General features: G+C 48.4%; 1 protein-coding gene across 11 annotated transcripts in view; it reads right to left on the bottom strand.

The window, feature by feature from the left end:
• MSI2 (musashi RNA binding protein 2) overlaps positions 1-21,978 on the bottom strand; it is a 226,308-nt gene that overhangs the window by 50,023 nt on the left and 154,307 nt on the right. For all 11 annotated transcript variants that reach the window (XM_071575285.1, XM_071575284.1, XM_071575287.1 and 8 more), the window contains exon 8: positions 4,423-4,505. In XM_071575285.1, coding sequence (XP_071431386.1) covers positions 4,423-4,505 — 83 coding nt within the window. The remainder of the gene's footprint in view (positions 1-4,422; positions 4,506-21,978) is intronic.

Below are 21,978 nucleotides of genomic sequence, written 5' to 3'. Positions count from 1 at the left end.
CAAAAGCAGACAAAAAAGGGGCCTTGCTGCTCTTCTGTGAGAAACCAGCCCTGTCCTTCGTGGGGAAGGGATGGAGATGGCCATAACAACCTCACAGCCACAGTTATTCTGAGGGGAAAATCCTGGAGGCAGCAGGGACATCACATGTGTGCCAGGATGTGCAATGGGGCTTCTCCAAGAGGGAATGTATATGGATTTATGAGTCGGGGCTCAGCTCTGTACCAGATCGACCCCAAGAACTGCCCAGTGAGGGTTCTTGCACATAACTCTGGACATCACTCAATATTTCAGTGCAGCATTTCTGGGCATCTTAATGACTTCCAGATTTTTTCCACCTCCCTGTACAAGGATGTGCTGCATGTTCAGCAGCCCAACAAAGAAAGGTTTAACTCTTAGGCTAAAAAAAAGAAGAAAAAAAGGCAGAGAAACTAAAATTCACTATTTTTGTTTAGTCTAGTTTGGAGAATTAACCTTACACTGGGGTACTCCTGGGTCAAGCGGAGCAGTCACAGCCACGGGAACCCAGGAGGGCTGAGCTGGGGAGTGAAAAGCCTCTTATACCCAGCACAACAAAACAGGCTGTCAGCTCTCAGCCCAGGATGTCTCACAAACCCCGGCTAACAGCTTTCTAGGGAAACCAGGGCTATTTTCAGGAAAGCAGAATGTGCAATATCCACAATGCACAAACCCCCATTGAACCACCCAAAGACAAGGCAACTCTGTTGTGCCAGAAATGTGTGATTTGCAGCTTGTTGGGGTTCGCTCACCTTGGGGATGCCGTGTCACTCACGTCATGGCAAGCTACACCAGGCAGCAGCAGAGAGGTTATAAGCCTATTTTTAAAAATGCCTTAGACTGTGGGTCTGTTGATGTATTAGATCGTTGATCAATGTCTGGGGCTTGGAACTAAATGAACTAGAACAGGCCCTGGCACAGGATGCCCAGAGAAGCTGTGGCTGCCCCATCCCTGGAAGTTTTCAAGGCCAGGTTGGACAGAGCTTGGAGCAACCTGGGCTAGTGGGAGGTGTCCCTGTCATGGCAGGGGGATGGAATGAGATGAGCTTTAAGTTCCCTTCCAGCCCAAAGCAATCTGTGACTGACAAAGGTGGGGTGGGGACAATGGTATATGGCACGTCCTCAGACTGTAAGAGAAGTCAGCAGCTGTGAGTGGGCAGATGAGTTTGCCAGAGTTTCCTGGAATTCATCAATTCAGTTTGTCCCCAGACACATCCAGCGTGAGGAAGCTCCCTCTTGTCCCAAGTGGGACCGAGAAGCCAGTCTTGGAGATCCCCACAAGGGAAGCATGGCTGTACAGTTCATGAGCTACATCATTTAAAGCCCACTGAAGACAACACTAGATCAACTTGCTCACAGGGATGAGCGTGTGTAGTTGGATGCAAACCCAAAGACACGTGGTTTGTGACAAACACACCTGAAATGGCACCACAGAGACAAGGCTGCCAGCCCAGGGAGAAGCAGAAGAGCACTAACAGACTAAAAAAAACCCACAACAAAAAAAACACAAATTCCACAAAATCCCACCCTGAGAGAGAGAGAGAGAGAGAAGAGCCCCAGGTGCTGGACAGTGTCACAGCCTGTTCTAGAATAGCTCAACATTTCTGTCAGCTGCTACAGAGCCTGAGACCCTGACTACATGCTTGGCTCATCACCCCTCTCACTGGCACGTGTCCCACTGTGAACAACTCCATCACAGTGGGATCTAAGGGAAAGTAAATTACTCCAACGTATTTCTTTTCCAGCCCTTTCTGCACCAAGTTAGAAAACCAGGTGTCTTTGCAAAGCTGCCTGTTCCTGTCAAAAGAACAGTAATGCAGGGACAGCTTGTTTGGGTTTATTGTCCGCCCGCAATGTTTGGAGCATCTTTGGCCTCCCACGTAAATTCCAAGTTTCATTTATTAAATACCTCCCTGGCATTTTCTTTTCACTTCCCCACTGCTCGTTTAATATTACATTTGACATTCTAAGCTTTACAGATGGCAACAGAAGTAGAATGGATGAGCTAAAAATAGACTGCCAGGGAGACAGGAGCTGGAAATAGGCTGGGGAGCAGCCACCCCGCTGCCCTTTGCTTGCCCCCGTGTTTTGGGAAATGACAGAGTTCAGCAGACCAGGAAGAGCAAGCTCAGGGTGAGTCAGTGCCCACGGAGTCGTGGATGCCCCAGCTGAGCAGCCTGAGGATGGGGACAGGGATGTGGATAGGGATAGGAGTGAGGACAGGGCTTCCCAGTCCCAGCTCATGGAATGGTGCAAACCCCATCACCTCAGGCTGGGGCTGCAAGAGCCCATCCCCTCCACAGCTCAGGAGTAGAGGGGGACACGATCCCAGTGTGTCCATGCCTCATGCTGCCCCTGGCCAGCTGCTTTGCCACCCCGAGCATCTGGGCTATCTGCCCCAGCTCCCTGTCACACGCACACGCACGAGCTCTCCTGCCCCTGAGTGGGTTTGGCAATTCATCTGCAGACACATCAGCAAGACAATGACTCAGTCCAAAAACAGGATCATGTCTCATCCCCTTGTTCGTGGGCTGCTTTCAAAATTAGTTCTGAAGAAGTGACAAGAAGACAACACTCAGAGCACGGTGGCACCTGGTGTGTGCACCGAGCAGGCATAGTTATCCAACAACAAACACCAACAGCCTACACTTTCCCTTGCTCTTTGTGTTTTCCTTGAGTGTTTTCACCCTGTCCCATCCTTCACACTCCCTGTGCTGCTGTCATGTTACTGTGCAGCCTTTCACCAGGGAAGGGATCCTCTCAAGAGCTATACCCAACCCTCCTTTCCCAGGGTATGCCAAGAGCCAGGTGAGGCCTTTCCAGCCCATGGGTAGAGATCCAGGGATGAAGCACCAAAAACTGTGCATGCCCTGTGGCCAGTACTGGGACACACCAGCACCTGCTGCTCCAACCAGTGCCCTCCCCAGAACCCCAATGAGGCAATCGAGAGCCAGGCAAAGGCTGAGGTCTGCTCCAGAGAAAAGCTTATTGTGGGAATAACTAAACCTATGGAGCATGACATGACACGCGCACACCTGCTGTGCGTAGGAAAATACTGGATTGTGGCGCTGGAGCTCTTCCCTTCCACCTGCCAATCCCTAAATTTACATCCCAAACACTTCCTAATTTGTTGCTGGGTCTGTCGTGTGGAGGTGTTTGGAGTTTGCTCATTTTTTTTAAAGCAGATTGATCAGCATTTAGTAACTATATAAGGAGGAATGAGCCTTCCCTCAACCCACAGGTAGCCCAGGTGAGGTATAGCTGGGGCAGGCAGGAGACCCCAGTGCAGGAGGAGGCTCATGGGCAGTGAGATGCTCGAACAGAGCAGAGGCAAAGCCCACAGCATCCATCTGAGGTGAAACCAGAGGCTTCCCACAGAACTGAAGAACTGCCCCAGACCTGCCCCACCACCCCACCCTGCAGTTGGCCAAGGGGACCCTCACTTTTATTTCAGATGCATATTGCAGTGAGGAACAATATGAGGAATATTATTTCAGTGCCCTGGGAAAAATTAGCAAGTCAAATATTGAATCAGGCCTCCAGCATATGCCAAGGAGATTGCTTTGATCTTATCCACACTAAAAGCTCTATTATTGAATTTAAAGTCTGTGAACACATATCAGACCAATATACAATGCATATCTGAATACACATTTGAGAAGCAAAGGATGTTTTGACAAAGGGAAAAAGAATATTTTAGCTGAAAATATCAAAGTTACTGCAACAATTGAAATACAAATGCCCCTTTTCATCTGGCTCAGTGGCTTTACTGACAGGGCAATCCACAACCTGGGACCTGCCTGTCACTGAGGAGCAACTTCACCCAGAAGCCAGACCTGGGTGGAAAGTGATTGCGGCTCCATGGCAGAGAGCCACGACTGCCCGGGACACGGTCCAGCAGGCAGCAGCCACGTCAGAGCAGGATCACACCCGGGAGCTCGGCCAGAACAGCACTTCAGGGAGCACATGGGCTGTAACAGCCACCCCAGGGCACTTCCCTCCCCAAACCCACTAATGCCATTGCTCAGTGGCTGCCGTGGCTCCAACCGCATGCAGGGTAGCAGGAGGGAGAGAAGGAGATGAAGGGCCTCTCCAGGGCTGCTTGACAAGCTGAGCAGATCAACTCTCACCATCCTCTGCCCTTTGGCTTTCCACACCAAAACCTGCTCTGGGGCAGCTGCTGTCTGGGGGACAGATACCTATCCTGCTACAGAGGGACAGGACTAGGGGCCAAGCCAGCACCCTGTTCCCACCGCTGCTCCCTGCCAGGCACAGCATGCCCAGAACCTCACTAACCTCCCAGAGGGGTGTCCCAGAGGGCCACCACCCCCCCAGGCACAGCTCATGTATGTGACACAAGGTGAGAACCTGCTGTCACTGACACTCTGTGGAGCACCATCAACTTACCATTTTATTATTGATTTCGTGGAAATGAATTTCACAGACTTTTTCCACCACGTCTTCATTTTCAAAAGTTACGAAGCCAAATCCTATTTAATGAAGATACAAAAGGGGGAGAGGAGAAGGAAAACATTAGTTAAGCTTAACAATTTCATTTTAATAAAGCTTTATTTAGCCATTGGGACTTTGGAAAACTTCCATAACAACACGCATGTGTGACTACACCTGCTGCCTATGGAGCTGTTCCTGAGCTTATTGCAGACTAATGGAGGGAAGAAGCATTGTCTCAGGGAAAATTAATACGGTTCTGTTCCAGCTCTTCCATAGGACTTAATGGAGAATTAAAATCTCCTTATGGATTTTTTGATCCGTCCTGCAGAATTTAATGGATAGTTACACCCCAGTTACATGATGGCTCAGAAACTACAATAAGGCCGTATTTTCTTTTACACCTTATAGGTTTTTAAGAGCAATCTCTACAAAACCCAATTATATTTCTATGGAACCATATTGATTTCATCTCTTGTTTAATTCCATGGGACTTCTCCATTAGAGCTGACTCATTACATGACCCAAAAACCATAAAAAGCCGGGAAGACAGAAGATGATTCCTCATTTACCCCTGGCAAGAAAAAAAGCCCCAGTGCTTCCCAAACACACAGCAGCACTTTGTTTCCATGTGCTCTGAGCACACACCATCCGTCCCTGCTGCCACGTGCTGGCGGCCCCGCGGGTCAGCCCAGCTCCGGAGGTGGTTATTTGTCCCTTTCTTCCTGAATTACTTCCTCTAATACCTCATCAGGACATCCTGAGGCCTCCAGGAACCTATTACATTTAAGGCCTCTGATCTAATCGTTCCTCTCTTCTCTGCTGGTGCTTCAAAGAGTCATGGATTTGGGCTGGTTTAGGCTGTTTGATGCCTGCTGCCTGCCTGTAGCTGTTCACTGTCTGCTCTGCTGAGGCTGCACTGAAGGATTCTGGCAGCCCACCACAGCTACACACTGTCCTGTTCCCTGCTCCTTCCTTTAGAAAAAAAAAATCAAACTAATGAACAAAACCCAGTCTCATGTGCTACATTTCTGGCGAAGGCTTGATGAGTCAACACTGACACCAATTAAGCTAATGAAATCTTAAAAATGTAATAACAGGATGAAATCCATCCCTCAACTGTACTGAAAACAGCATCCTGCTAAACACAGACTGAATTTGCTTTCATGTGGCACAGTAGAAAGTATTAAAACTACACAGACGTTTCTTGCAACCTCCGAGCACAGCAGACACTTTGCAGGCTACAATACTCGAAGCTGAGAAGTGCATTTCAAGGTGAGGTCCAAGCAGCTTCTGGATGGTTCATTCAGGAATGCACAGCATGTGTAGCAATGGGGAATGCTCCCATCGCTATTCAGATCCTCTTACTGGGGCAAAACCCCACTAGGAATGGTTTCTAGCTTTTCTCCAAGGCATAGCACACCATCTGACTGCACACCAGGCTCAGAACACTGCTTTGCTTTGCACTTAAAGCAGGCAGCAGATTGAATTTTTTTTACATAACTCAAGTCTTTCATTTGCCTTCTAAATTACTCCATTGAAATCCACCTTAAACAGACCTGTAGTTAAAACTAAAATTTTTGTGGTTAACTGCCTGAATCTGGCATGCCAGGAATCCTGGTGCAGGCTGTGCTGGGCAATTCCCGGAGCAATTCCCAGAGCCGAGAGCAGGGAATGGCCATGTGAGTGTGATGAGATGGCCAAGCAGGGGCTACAAGTCATTAATTGTTTGAGCACCAGCAACATCTTCATCATTAGTAACTCATTAGCGAGTGCTGCAGTTGAGGATTTCTCTTTCAACTTCTGTCAGGTCTCGGTGCCAGGATGGAGGGAAGAGGGAATTTAGGAGATTAGTCCTAATATGCCAAACACTGCAAGGAAATCCACTGCAGTCATTATGCATCTGGACTCAGAAACAAGTTTCCCATTCTCTTCCCACTCTATATACCTTAAACACAGGTTTATCAAGAAATCATTTGTCTGATTAAACCACATAGCCAGCCAGCTTCCTGCATTTCCAGATTTTATAACAATAAAGAGACAATCCACAGGTGCCAGCAGGCATTTGCAGGTTTTTGAAAGATCTGTGGCTCTTGGTTAGACTGGCCTACAGAGAAAACGGTAACTGGGAATGAGAAAAAAATGACCAACACCTTCCTCTCCATCCTCTCTAGATGGGTGGACAGACAGGAGTTTACAGGGGCAGAGCTGGTGTCCAGGAAGAGCTCCAAATCCAGAGCTATATCCTATCTCCATAAATCCCAACACCTCTAACTTATTGGGTATAACCAGAGGATTTCCAGGCAAACAGGCACTTAAATACCACAGGAAGCTACTCCATAGATGCCATCACCCCTCAAATGAACGATCCCCAGGAGATAAGAAGCTCCAGAATTAAAAACTTTATAGAAGTGATGGGTAACAGGTCCTTTAAGACAGACCTTTGAGAACCTTCCAGGACCTAAAAGAGGGACTCTACAGGAAGACTGGAGAGGAACTTTATGCAAAGGCAAACTGTGATAGGACAAGGGGGAATGGATTTAAGAAATTCTCATGGTGAGGGTGGTGAGGCCCTGGCATAGGTTGGGCAGAGAAGCTGTGGCTGCCCCATCCCTGGAAGTGTCCAAGGCCAGGTTGGACAGGGCTGGGAGCAAACTGAGACAGTGGAAGGTGACCCTGCCCATGGCAGGATGGTGGAAGAAGATCTTTAAGGTCCCTTCCAACCCAAAACATTTCCTGATTCTATGGTTCTTTTCCTGTTTCACTTTATGGATATCAGATTCCAACTTTTAATAACTTCACCCACACAAAGATCCCTCTGCACACATGTCTTATTAGTTCCCATAATGAATACACGCTCATTTTTAAATTACCAAAACTCTCAGAAACCTTCCTGGACTAAATAGACAATTATTTCTTCTGAGATGTACTAAGAGTCAACAAAAAATGGTTCTCAGAAAGTGTATGAAAAAGATTAACCCAAAACAAAGGCGGCTGTTGAAAACGGTGACAGAAATAGGATTCCGGTTGTCAAGGAGCACACGTTTTAAAATGAAATTATACTGCATCCTTCTGAATGAAGCTATTATTGGAAGCTAACAAGCTCTATTTAAGAGATAAGCATTTAACAGAGTCAAACGGTTGGGTTTTTTATTCAAATGAATAAAACTGAATATTCATTTGAATAATCTTTTCTGTAAAAGAAAAGACAAAGAAAAAAAAATAAAGTAAGAGGCAAACAGATGCCCCCAAATGAGAGGCTCTCAGCCAAGCACCAGCATTAAAGGAAGCTGAGACATGTATATCCATGACCTTCAGGTGAAAAACCCTCCTTTGGCATCTCCTGGGAAAAAGGAATCATCCCACTCCATTCATCTGCTGATTAATGGGCACCAACAGGCACCAAAATGATGCCAGTCCAGTCTCCTGACATCCCATGACGCAGAACAGATCTTCTAACACACCTTAGTGACACCAAAAAGAATTCAGGAAGAAGTTGTTCATGGAAAGGGTGTTCGGGCATTGGAAGGGGCTGCCTAGGGAGGTTGTGGAGTCCCCAACCCTGCAGGTGTTCAAGGAACAACTGGATGTGGCACTCAGTGCTCTGGGCTGGTTGACAAAGTGGTGATTGGTCAAAGGTTGGACTTGATGATCTTGGAGGTCTTTTCCAACCTAAACTATTCTGTGAAAAACATCCTTTGACCCAAAGTCTTGTTCAGCCACAGAAGCTGCCCAGGCCTGTGGGTAAGTGGCTCCATGCAGCTCCACAGAGCTCAGCTCAGCTCACCATATTCTGCCACAGTATTCCAGAAATAAGAGCAACATTGTTCAGAGAAAGTGACTGAAACCACAAAAATATTCAAATACTGTAAAAGAACAGGCAGAAGCCATAAATACTATTAAGAAGCCAGACTGAAGGTACCAAATATCAGTGCTCCTGTGTTTTGTATTTTGGTTTTTTCCACACTTCAACAACCATATTTCACTTTTGTCCTCACTTGACTGGTTTTACATCAACCTTGGCAAAATACAGTTGTGATGACGACAAACATTGCCATGAAATTCATCTCCTTTCCCACTGCCCGAGGTCTGTGCACAGTGATCTGTGTCACAGCTGTGGCTGCACACACCGAGGACGTCACTTGTCAGCAGAATTACACGAAAGCAGCTTACCCGGCTAAAGGTCTGGCTCTCTCAAGCCTGTGCAGGCATTAAAACAAGGAAAACAAGGTGATTGTATCCCCTGCCAGAGAGGTTAAACCCAGGCTAATGCTGGGGTTAGACCCGCAGGGCTCTGATGGCCAGACCAGGACGCTGCCGCAGTGGGGTGCCCGCTCCCACACAGCAAGGGCAGTGACACAGGTGCCACCACCTCCACCAACACCTCCTCCACCACCTCACAGATGGTTCCTAGTCAAAACCACCTTCACCAGCGGCAGGCACAGCACTGTCCATGGCACAGGCACCAGGCACTGTGAGGGGCTCTTCAGTCACCAAAACGATGCTCTGGTGGGTGAAGATACTGGAACTAGAGATGGAGTAGCGTGTTTTGACTCCCAGGCTGTCTGGGGGGTCACCTGATGATGTGGAGCAAGTCACTTCATGTTATTTGCCGTGCTCCCTCTGCCTGAGCTGTGCCCATGCTGTCAGTGAGGCTGCAGGGTCTTGGCATGTCTCTGGGGCAGCCTCATCCTGCACTTAGAGCAGTCAGAGCACCACAGAGCTCACAAAAAGATTCTGAATGCTGGGGGATCACCAGGGCTATTTTGTCCTGCACTGCAATGCCAAAGTACAGAAGACAAGCATGGAGAGGAGAAAGGAGATTTACATGGCCCATATCACATCAATACAGCTCTGCTTAAACCTCACTCCTGCTGCTCTGCAAGAATAACTCCAAGTTACAAGTTGCTTGTTAGTGCAGTATCAGTCCCCCTGACACACACAGCACTGGGGCTCTTGTTAGTGCAGGATCAGTCCCCCTTACACACACAGTGTGCTCCCAAGCACCATCCTGCTCCCGACTCTCTCCCAGCCAGCACGGTGCGAGTGTGGCTGGAGGTCCCTGGGGTGTGTGATCCCACCAGCCGCGGCACGGGAGCTGCCCGAGGACCGGCTGTGCTGACAGATGGGAATATCCAGCCTGACACCCGCTGCAGCACTCGGCATCATAATGAGGAAATATTAGTTCAGGCTGCGCTCCCCCTTTGTGTCAGCGCTCGTACCTGACCCGCTCGCTTGTGTCTGCTCCGCTCCCCAGCTTTAAGTAACTTAAGCTCTGAAACAGAGAAAGGTCCAGTCCTGCTGTCGTATTATTTATGCACCTGCTTTCTTGTTTATATCCATAGTTTTGGCAGCTGGTCCTGTGAACGGTAATAAAATGCCTTTCAAAAAGTAAAAAAAAAAAAAAAATTAAAAATGAAGAAATGTGACCAGACAAGCCAGGCATAATAACATTAAAGCCCGTGTCAATTAATTTTTCCTCTTCCTGATAAACGAGCCCCATTCCATCCATTAATAATGAGGGAAGAAACAAGAAAAGTTGACACTAGTTTAATTTATTTTCTCATCTTGCCTGGTCATATTTCTCCCTGTTGCAAAGCTTTCTGGTGCTGTTGGGAATTGCAAGTGGCTCCCACACAGTCGATGCATAGATTGGTGTGAATCAATACCATTCTACTTTATTCACACATCCCTTGTAATCAGAAGGGAAAAAGTTCCTTAGTAAGCTCCCAGCCTGCCAAGCTGTCTTATAAAAATAATAATAATAATAATGATGATAAACCTGCAGGGGGGGCAGAGAAGGGGATGTGAATCCAAGTCCTGCAATCACTGTCAACGAATCTTGTCTTTACAGATGAACAGAACAAACCAAGCAGAGGGGACAGGATATTTTAATTACTCAGACACTGAACCATGGATCTACTTGCTCTCATGAAGGTAATACAAGTCATTGCCTCCAGAGTCTGGGAATAGGGACCTGGGTGTTTAATCCTGCCTTGGGGAAAAGCCATTTGTTCATCAGCCCCAGACTTCAACAGCCAGGACTTGAAAACTCAGCCCTGATATTGCCACCTTCTTATGCTGTGTCTTTCGAAAAGACACTTAAGTATTCCCTGTGGTCCACATACCACACTTCTTTCCCCCCCACTTCGTAGTCCTTTTCTCTGAGTTTTCACCTGAAGTACTGCAACTCAGCTTGTTAGAGCTAAAAATTGTCTAGGACAAAAGCTGTCAGTTATAACATGTTATTTCCTGTTATTTCAATTTCCTGTGCTGCAAACACAAGGAAGGGGAGGTTTGGGTTTCCAAAGTAACTCTCTCCATATGCACACAATACAGCCCTAGTCTGAGACACACATCTCAGATTTTACATCCTAACCTCCAAGGAGGGAAAAGTGATGATCACATCTGAAAGCACCACCTGAAGGAACCACCTGGTCCAAGGAGAACAAGATCTCATCTCATCCTTGTGACAGCCAGACCAGGAGAGGGATGCACCAAGAGATGGAGGGGGAAGGAAAAGGTTAAAACCTATGGTCTAGGATGGAAAATATCATCCTCATTTAGCTGCAGCGTGTGGTCTCCAGCTGTGCTGCTGTGACTGACGCTCACCAAGGCACGATCTGCCTGCACATCCATCGGGTGTTCATGTGCACCCTGGGCTGAGTACATAACACAGCCAGGTTCTCCTGCCTGAGACAGGCAGCTATTTAAAGTGTCAATATATTCTCCATGACACAAGAGTAAATTTTCAAAATTAAATCAGCAGACAACTGCCTCAGACCAACCCCCTACGAGGTGCAGGCGTTTCCATACCAGCGCAGCGGGAGAGCGGAGCGCTCAGGTCAGTGCTCAGCTGGATAAAGGGCACCAGCAAGATACTCCTGTGCTTTTGTTCAGGAAAGCTGCAAGGCTCAGGCTCCTGGTTCCGTTCTCCCACTGCTCTGTGGCATTTGCAAAGAGAGAATTGCTCAGAAACAGAGAAAGGCACCTCAGGATGAGCAGCTGCTGCACCACGTGGCAGCCTGTCCCTCTCTCCAAATGGGCCAAAATCCAACCAAACTGGATTTTCCCTGGTGGGAGGACGAAGGGTACAGGGAGTTGTTCCCCTCTCCAAAGAGCCATTCTGACCAAAGGTTGCCAGGTTCAGGGGCCACCAGCCAGGACTGGGATGTGGGTTCCAGGCAAAGCCTCTGTGGTGTCAGGGAGCGCCCCAGGGGCCCCTGCAAAGGACACTTGGGGAACCCACCCTGTGTCACAGACTGTGCTCATGTCAGCAGCACCTGAACTGCCGGTAATAAATTTTTCATAACAACAAATCCTCATTAAAATTTTATTCTATTAACGTTCTGAAATCAAACCAAAGCATTGAGTACATAATGACTGAGGTGCACACTACACAGAGCTTACTAAATGCCAGTTTTATCATACTGTTAATTAACAGAAACCATTAATGCATTCACAGATCATTTAGAAGCATTAGTGGTGACCTAAGAAAAATTGCAGGTACGTGTGATACTCTTACATCTGCACTTTTCCATTGGAATTTTCTACACAGGAGGCCCCAAAGTTTGTTCCCAACTCAGCTTCTCTCTGTTGGAGACACTGTGTCTCAATGGGCACAGATTTGTCAGCAGCTTGGGAATTAAAGCATTGGGCTGAAATGTGAGAGACTACAGGAGAAAGTTATCTCAGGCACTGTTTGCTTTTTCCTCAGTATTTGGGAGTGCACCCACCTTGCTCCTCACAGCCTTTCCCTGCAGTTCAGGTGCAGACTTCCCAGATCCGTAACAAGCTGCGGGTACAGACATGCTGGGAGTGCTGCTGGGTGAGAGAAGTGTGGAACAATCTAACAGGCTTCCTTTTGCTATTAAAGCAGAAACCCCCAAATGCTTGTATAATCCAATTAATCAGAATGGGATGGTGAAATGGTTCTCTATTCATTAGAGAGACCTTTGGCACACTGAGTCGGTGCCAAATCTAAATGCTGATTCCCACCCTAAAACATGCCCTGCAGCCCCTCATTGTCCCACAAGCCAAGGGAACTGCCACAAATACCCCTCACCACCTCTCCTGCAACCAAAAGGGCAGAACTGCTTGTAAAGAACTGGTGAGGGACCCCAGTCACCCACTCTGGCTGATGCTACATGGCAAAGGACAAGTGCATCACTGAGTGGCCACGAGCAGGCAGATTTTGTCAGCCATGCAGGGACAAAGGCCACCACCCCACATACCAGCTAGTCCGATCAGGCTCTCCTCAGAAAAGCAAGTTCCTCATGATGCACCGCAGCAGCCGCTGCCCGCCAAGCCCCACATCCTGCCATCTTTATCTGTTTGCCTACAGGCGTCAAATACTCTCTGCCTGTCAATTCTTCCACAGTTTATTACCAAATTTCTAAAATATTACATTTTTTATTATATCCAAATTCACTTTATTGCATTTGACAATACAGATAATCACATACCATATGCTCTAATGTTTCGAACCCAATGCATGTTGACAGCAGTTTTTATTCATGATGCATAATTCCATCCAGGGCTGACAAAGGCGGCGCAGAACCCAGCCTGGTGTCAGGGTTTGGAGGGGGAGGAATCCTTTTTTCCATTTCCTTTTCTTCCTTTTAACAACAGATTTACAGAACTGGGAGGAAAGATGCTTTGCTTTCAGGAGAAATAGGAAATTGGCTGAAAAGATGGGCTTATCAAAGAGATGTCTTCAAAATATTAATAATGGGTGGGGGTTGGTTATTGCAATTATTTGCATTTGAAACTTGCTGCTAATGGGAGGCAGAGCTGGTGTGATGGGCTGGAGCAGCCCCTGCCCTCTCCCTGCCCATCCATAAATCCCAGGACCACCTGAGCAAGTGGACCCTCAGATTCCCACTCAGCGGCTGGGATAGAAAAACCCAAGCAAACCCTGTATCCCAACCACTGTATTTAGGCCATAGATTCAACAGCTTGAGAGATGGCCACGCTGCACAAACCAAACAGGATGCTATGTCTAAATTAAGCTGTAATGACCTGCTCTGAGCTCTTTATTAGCCAGGTAATGATCATTTAAGAGGAGGTTACTATCTTGAGCCAAGGGCACATAATACCATTACTGAACTTGTTAAAACCTGCCAAGCAAGTCGTTATTTCTAACATTATTTCTTTTTCTCTTAACACTGCTCTGCCATAAATCCTGGATCATGAAGACTTGGTCACCCTTCCCCGGCAGGCTGAATTTAGCTCCCACTCACCATGAGCAGATACAAGACAAATACTCTGCAAAAAGCAACCACTTAAAAACTCTGACCTTAAACAGCCCTGGAAAGGCCACAGTCTGGCAGGAGCACACAGCAGTGGTCTCCAGGCCTGGGGGCCTCACAGAGCTGGTGGTTCTTTTGGAAGGTGTTTTCAGCTGGCATTTGATGGGATGTTCCCTTCCTGCACAGACCCTTTTGGCTGCGAAGAGAGGGCCTTAAACAACACCCTTATGGATTTTGGGGCTGGTGGGAAAAACAGCAGCTTCAGAGCCCACATGGGAACACAGGGTGAGCTCCCCTGGGGACAACCTGCCTGGTGAGGGGTCACTGCTGGGACCTACCACATCCCTCAGCAGGAGCTGCCAGGGAGTGGGGCTGCAGCGAGCCAAGGGCAGATCTGCTGCTGACTTGGAGAAGGGCAAAGGATGGCCTTGCCCGATTCCTGGATCAAGGCCAGGTTGGATGGGATTTGGAACAACCCTGTCTAGTGTAAGGTGTCCCTATCCATGGTGGGGTGTTGGAACAATATGAGCTTTAAGGTCCCTTTCAAGCCATTCTGTGACTCTATGATGACAAGACAATGAGATGCTTTCCTACTTGCCCCAGTCATGTCCTCCCAGGAAAACAATGCTTAATCCCCCCCACCTCCCTTGCCCACCTCCCTTGCCCACCTCCAGTGCTGCAGAGGCCACATAAGGAAGGAAAAAAGGGGGAAAAAAAAAGAAAAAGCCCAAAGCACACATGCAGCTGCTCTACGACTTTGTGAAAAATTCCACTGGGTGCTGGCACATCTTATCTGCTCACTGAGCCATTGCCACTGCCAAGGCACTGAGTCTACCGAGGATTCCTCCCCAGTGCACAGGAGGGAAGAGGATCCAGCAGCCCTATTCCGGCCACTCCAACTGGGAAGGAGTGGAGATGGCTGCACTTCACTGTATCCCAGCATGGACAATATTATGAATGACACCAGCAAGCTGCCAGCTCAGGAACTCATTACTGTCAAGGTAGAGCATGGCTGGCTGCCAGGCCCCCAGCCCTCATGCTCGCTATGCCAGAACATCCACACACAATTTAATTGCATTATAATTTCAAAAGTGCTTTTCAAACTGGAAAAAGGCATTCACTGATTAACCAGCGAAGAGCAAAATTGTTTATGAAATTGAATACAAAAAGCTACAGAAATGTAATTGGGTTGTTCTAGCACCTAATTTTCAAGCCATTTTCCCACTTATTTAATCACGAGATACAAAAGGAACTAGTGAATTGACTTCATACTAATTAGATTACTCCCCGCGATACTCCAAGCCTATATTCCAACTGGTTGATATGCTGCTTTAAACAGAACAAAAAATGGAGCAACAGCTTGTCTGGGGCCATAACACATTTGTTTCCCATCAACTGTCTTCTACTGGAGGGCCATAAAATCCAGGCCAAATTCCCCTAACCTGCCATCGCCAGTCACCCAGAAATCACTAACATTCCCAGAAAGAAATGGCAATCGTTTGCCAAATGATCCTGGCTGCTCCCAGGTGCCACCTTGGGGCTCCCCATCACAGTGATCACCACCAGCCACCCAAGTGGGCCACCAGCACACCAGAGTCACCCTGTGAGTGGTGACTGCCCACAGCTGAAACCAGCAGCATGTTAAGATGCCACAGAAGATGGAGAGACTGGCTGTCCCCAGGGATGGACACTCAGGTTCCCTGAGCAAAAGATGATGGAGGAGATCGCTGTCCCCAGAGCTGGACACCGGGGTTTCCTGAGCAGAAGATGATGGAGCAGCTGGCTGGGATGCAGTGTCCTCCCCAGGGACAGACACTCAGGTCCCCCAGGTAGGGAAGAGTTGGTGAAGGGGAGTTCTGGTTCCCACTGGTGGGTGCAGGAAACGTCCCCCCCACAGAGCTGAGCTCTGGGTCTGACCAAAGTCACCACAAAACTACTGCTAGGAGCACCTAGGCTGTTCTAAACATACAGTGCAAGGGCATCTCTTGATAGAAAATATTAGTCCCTTTGCCAGGAGCAAACCAGGGAAGCTGTAGAAACTTTATTTAATTCTAAATCAAGTCACTGAATTAACAAAAACATTTTATTGAGTCTCTGGTTTCCTAAAGAACAGTATTTGAAGATCCATCTCCGCCTGCTCCTTAGCAGCGTACAATTGCAGAAGTTTCTTTAAAGCTGCCCAAGTCCTACTCTGCACCTGATACAATCTGCTCGCAGCTTTTCCACTAATTTTAAATGTTATTAGGTGCAACATAATTGATTATATAATCAAATGTGGAATGTACATTATCAAGATATTGTAGCACTTCACAGGCCATTTAATCAGCATATCTGGGACTGTGCCAAAATGAATTAGCCTGCATTAAATTTCAAGTACATATTATTGGTTGTATTTGTCTCCATGTTTAAGCAGACGCTTGCTCTTACAAAAGAAATCTGAAATCCTTCAATTATAGAAATAGATTATTAAAAAAGTGGAAGTACTCTCTCCCAGAGTTGTCTCTTCTGCAACAGAGCCCAAAGTTGTCTCTTCTCTGACAAAGAGAGAGAATAATGGGTGCTCTCCTGTAATGGGCCACTTGTGGGTGCCCCATGGGGAGGCCAAGAGGGGCAGACCCCCAGTTTGCCCCCACCCATGCTCATTTGTGCCACATGTCAGCAATGGTCCAATTTCAGGCTCTGTCACCAGAAAACTGCCACCAAAAGGCACCATCAGTGACCCCTGGCTGGTGACAAGGCCATGGTTCATCCCTGTCCCGGTGAGCTGGTGCCTCCTGAGCCTGGCACCCTCAGCTTGGCTGCTGTGTCCCTGGAGCCAACCAGTCCCTCCAGACCAAAAATGGGATTTTGAACACAGGAATTTCTGCTTGATTTCAGCGAGTGGAGGAGCAGCACAAGGCAGCTCCATGGTGGAGGAGCAAAGCCAAAACCCACCACCGCCACTGCTCCTTTCCAATGCACCAGCAAAGCCCAGAACCTTCTCCCCGTTTGTGCTGCCGAAATTCAATTCCCCCCGCTGTGGAGTTCAGGGGAGCAGCAGCTGCTGGAGCTGCCCCCAGAGAAATGATGTGTCTCCAGAACCGGGGGGAATTTTTTAAGCAGCTGAACAGCTGCTCAAGGTGACTCCTGCTTACCTGGATGCTGCAGCAGCAGCGTGACAGCTCAGGGCTGGCAGGGACAGACCCACCAGGGCAGGTAAGCACCTCCCCAAAACACACAGGGCTCCAGGCCAACCGGCTGCCAGCTGAGGTTACAGAGTCCTCCCTGGAAACCGCAGAGGATGGAACACAGAGTGAAGGGCACTTTGCTGGGAGCATGCAGGTGTCATTCCTCTCATTAACACATGAGCATCAGCTCAGATAAATGGGCAGGTGAAAGGCCATGCTCTTACCACAGGCTCTGAAAGTGGCTCTGGTGACACTGCTGGCAGCTGTCACCAGGCTAAGCACTCAGCCAGGGCTGTGGTCCAGCAGAGAGGCCTCCTCCACACTGGTGCTGCACCGGGAGGAACAGGAGAGGCAACATGAGGCTGGTCCAGCCCTGGCATCTCCTCCTGGAACCGTCGTGGGAGCCGCCAACACAAAGCTCAGGTGAATGAGGACACACGGACATGTTCTACAGCTGCACCCTCATGGGGGGACCCTCACTGCTGGATTTGCATCCCTCATCCAGGGGAAATGCTGCTGCACCCAGAACAGGGTGACACCCTTTCTTACAGCTCTGTACCCTGCATGGATGTCTTACCCCATCCTGGGCTGCATCCCAAAGGGCTGGCCAGTCCTGGCTGGGAAGGAGAGCATGGACTCTCCACTGCCCTGCTGACTCCATACATCACAATGCAAAGGAATAACAAATCAGGCACCAAACAACTATTCAAGGAATTGAAATAAATACTGACAAGGGTCAAGGGAAATACCAGCAAAAATGAGCAGCTTAGCCTCAGGTTAAGCTAATCCCTTTGAGCTGTGCAGTATGACCCCTCTGGGCTAAAACTTCAGGCAGCACACAACATTCCTGGACATTATTAATATCCTTGGCCAGGACTCCATCCTTGCTGCTCACGCACCGTGTCAGTATTTGCCTAAGCAAACAACATATACTGCTGTGAGAGAGAGTGCCTGGCTAGGACAGATGCTTTGAATACACGCACCAGTTGTTCCTCTGGATACACAAGTAAAGAGCAAAGCATTTGCTCAGCTATTCCTGGAAACCAGCTCCCACCACCATGGAGAGGCCAACACACTGCAGCTCCCACCACCATGGAGGGGTGTGAGATACAGCCTCAAATATCCATGCAAATGCTGAACTAGCCCAGCTTTTCCCCATATGCACAGAGTAAAAGGAAGAAAAATGTTCAAACTGCTCCAGTGTGCATTCCCAGGAAAGCTCTGAGAGAAAAAAACAGAGGAGATGGGGGGCAACACCCTTTTTAGTGTAAGCTTGAAGTCTGCTTTTTGTCCAGGACCACAGGTGAAGTGAGATGCCACAGGTAAAGCAAGGTAACACAGGATCATAGAATGGTTTGGGTTGGGAGGAAATCTTAAAGCTCATCTTGTTCCAATCCCCTGCCACAGGCAAGGGACACCTTCCACTTGATCAGGTTTCTCAGAGCCCCATGCAGCCTGGCCTTGAACACTGTCATGCAAATGTCATGGTGTCTCCTCATTAACACCACGGATGCTCCCGGCCCAGAATCCATCTCAAGCTCCAGACTCCTCCCCTGAAACAGGGCAAACAGCTTTGCTTTTACAGTAATAGTTGCAGATAGTCAGGAGTCATCACATTTTACATATGTCCAGAAGCAAAGGCTGACAGTGGCTGCTGAAATACATATATCAAATTTTTAATACGGCTATATTTTTTTGTATGGCAGACACACTTATCCTGACATCTGTTCACATGGAAAACCCAGAGCCAGCAGTGACACACTCCAGGAAGCTCAGCTCACACACGGAAGCAGGACTGGGTCTGTGCCTCTGCTCATCCTCCCGCTCGGGGCCAGGCGGGTGCAGCCGCTGTGTGAGCAGCGACCACGCACGTCCAACCCGTTTGCCATCACCCTCCAGTGACCCGACACAAGCCCAGCGCCGTCACTGCTGCCCAGCCCCATCCATGCTCTATTAAATTGTGGATGCTTTTGCTTTTTCAGCTGTCTGTCTGCTGAAAGAGCACGGGCAGGGCAGGAACACATCGCCTCAGCCTCGCTGGAGCAGAGGAGCTAATCCATTTACTGGAGTCATTTGTTGATATTACCAATCTCCCATTGACCAGAGTAAACCTAAGGTATCTTAATCATTTTTTCCACTGTTGGAAGCCAGCAATAAAAAAAACAAAACCACGAGCATGTTTTGGGGGCACTGTTGGAGAAATCACATTGTTCTTTGCAGCATCAATAAAAGCAGTTTTGCTGTTTGATAGTATAAAATGTTCAAGAACCAGATGCAACAAAGGAGCAGAATCACCCTGGGAAAGGAAACTTTTAATAGGGACCACACAGAGCCAGGCAGCTTCGTAAAAGGGATCTGCTGGGAAAGAAGGAAAACAAGGCTTAGGCAAGCAGAAAACCCAGAGCCTCTTTGCTAATAATCACATCTAAAATTCAAAGTATTACATCCAAAGTATGCTTCCCAAAGTTCCTCAGGTACAGCAGGTGCTTCCCTTCCTCTGCTGCCACTTTTCAAGACCATGTGTGGATGGATGAGTGAAAAAGAGAGGGACTTTCTCTGCTGAGCCACCCAAACCCCATGGTTTTGTCATCACTGACTGCCTTAGCGCTGTCTTCTGACCTTCTCTGACAGCTACAGCAGAGTCATTCCTTGAGGTGGATGGTTTTCCTTGAAGTTTGCCCCCCTCCATCGTCCCTCAGCCCCACCCAAGCACCTTCCTCAGCCCCACTGAGACCCAGGAGACCAGGGCATCACGTGCTGGAGGACAGAATGAACAAACATCTATGGATGGATGGGTTCCTGCCAATGATCCTCCAGAGGTGCAGCCACACTGTTCTGTCACCTGCCACCTTCAGAGGTGACCTTCTCCAGTGCCTCCCTCCCGTTTGAATCCATCCCAGCCCAGTTCCCAGGTGCACAGGCCCGGCAGAGATTTATTAAAGCTTCTCTCTCCTGCTCGTGTTTTGGTGACATTGTTTTATGGATTTCCCCCCGCGCTCAACCTTTGTTCAAACCATCGGGGAAAACGCTGAAATCTTTATCCTTAAAAACAAAAGCGCCGGGAGCTGCAGTCACAGACAAAAGAGAAGGTGAACTAATTATACACCCTGAGCATTCCCTGGGGTGTTCTCACAGTGCGGGTGCTGCTGGCCCAGACCTCCAGCTCCCACCTGCTGCATCCCTGCTCCCCACACTCATCCCCAGCTCCACTCTCAGCCTTGGTGGGAGCCAGTACACAGTATCTATTAACAGCCCAACCCTGCAGATCCAGTGTGGGCCAGCTCCTGACCTGAGCATGGGCTGGAAAGGGGAAGGTGGACAGGGGGAGGCGTTCCATGAGAATCCCCTTTGCTTCCCGGCTTTCAAAGCAGACAAAGAACTTGCCGTGTTTATGCAATGACCTTTTCCTGTGGTCCCTGCAGGCACTGGAGAACAAAGCTGCAGAATCTCACTGCAACCTCTGGGCAGTGGGAAACGCGGCTGTTTTATCGCTGCAGTCGAAGTCTGGCAGTTGGTTCACAGTTTGAGGGGTTTTTTGGCATTGCTCTGCTGGGATATTCAAACAGCGCCGAGGACTAGAAACCCATGGCAGAGCTCAGCCTGATGTCCCATCCCAGACTCACACGCTGCTTCCAGTGACTGGCTCAGCATGCCTGAAGCACTCCAAGCTTTTAAGTGTCACTCTCAGACTTCTTGGCTGGTTCAAATCCCATTTTGTAAAGGGTAAAGCAACCTACAGGGATCTGTGCACTCCCAGGGAGTAGAACTGCTTGTGATGCAGCTTGAGCACAGAGAAATGCACCGGCCAGGCTTCACACGGACAATTCCCTTCAGCAGATTTACACTTGCTCAGGGATTTACTGGGTCAGAGCAGGGCACTGCCAGGACAAGGGCTTCTTTGGACCAAGTCACTGCTGTTTCCAACTCTTGGATTGCAGCTGCCACTGAGCTCAAAGAGCCCCATCTCCAAACTCTCCTCTACAAATCTCCAGTCCTATTTAACCTGAGAAAGAACAAGAAAACTTTTGGGGCCCAGCATACATCTTTACTGATGATGTGGATGAGATGATGAGAGAGTGACTGGGCACTGGAATGGGCTGTTCAGGGAGGCGGAGGAGTCACTATCCCTGCAGGTGTTTAAGAAGAGACTGGATATGGCATGCAGAGCCATGGTCTGGTTGACAAAGTGGTGTAAGGTCAAAGGGTGGACTCAATGACTTCAGAGGTCTTTTTCCAACTTAGCTGATTCTGTGAGATACAAAAGCTGCCTGTCTTAGCATGAAAGTAAGGATTAGCTGTCACCAGAGGATTATTCAGCAGCATGGGAGAGTGGGGAGCTCCAGAGAAGCTGTCCCTATCCTGTTCCATGGTGAGGACCAGAGGATGCAGCTGCCAGTCTCCCATCTTGTTCATCCATGAACCTCCCATACGACTTCAGGCCAATTTCTGCATCACAGGACCTTCACCTCCTGACCCAGAACAGATTTATTTACCCTATTTCTAAAGCATTTGGGTGAAAGGACCTCTGGTGTGTATGGAGCGAGAAAAGAACCCAACAAACTACAAGAGCCGTGCGGCTCCGCGTGGCACAGCACAAAAGCCTTATTGCCCATCACCAGGAACAGGCTATTTATAGCTGAGGATCATTAACTGTATTAAAAAAGTTTGATGTTCTCTAACAATCCATGTCATTTTAAAGCACTGGCCTTCCCCCTGACGCCGGCTGATAACTGGAGCGGTGGTGCTGAATAGAGGTAATTATACACCAGTTCAATAGGCTGAGTCCCTCTCCGAATGTGAGCGTGTCCTTTCCCCAGGGCTCTTATTTCAATATTATGCCAGCTTCCACAGCCAACCACGGGAAGAATACTGCTATGGATACTCTCATAAAACTGCATAATTATGAATAATGCCTTGGTTTTTAACAAAATAAATCACCACACACTAAAAAAGTGCTTATTCCAACCTAGAGCTGAAGAGATTAAAATGCCAAGTGAAGTGGAGCATTGCTCTCCTGAAACATGGACGCTCTCTGGTATTTATTTCTGCTGACCACACTGGTTAGCTGGCTGTGGAGTATGGGCAAGGTTGGCAGG

This window comes from Pithys albifrons, chromosome 21, assembly GCF_047495875.1.
Source record: "Pithys albifrons albifrons isolate INPA30051 chromosome 21, PitAlb_v1, whole genome shotgun sequence".
Taxonomy (NCBI): Eukaryota; Metazoa; Chordata; class Aves; order Passeriformes; family Thamnophilidae; genus Pithys; species Pithys albifrons.
This window is presented reverse-complemented; position numbering and strand designations above follow the sequence as displayed.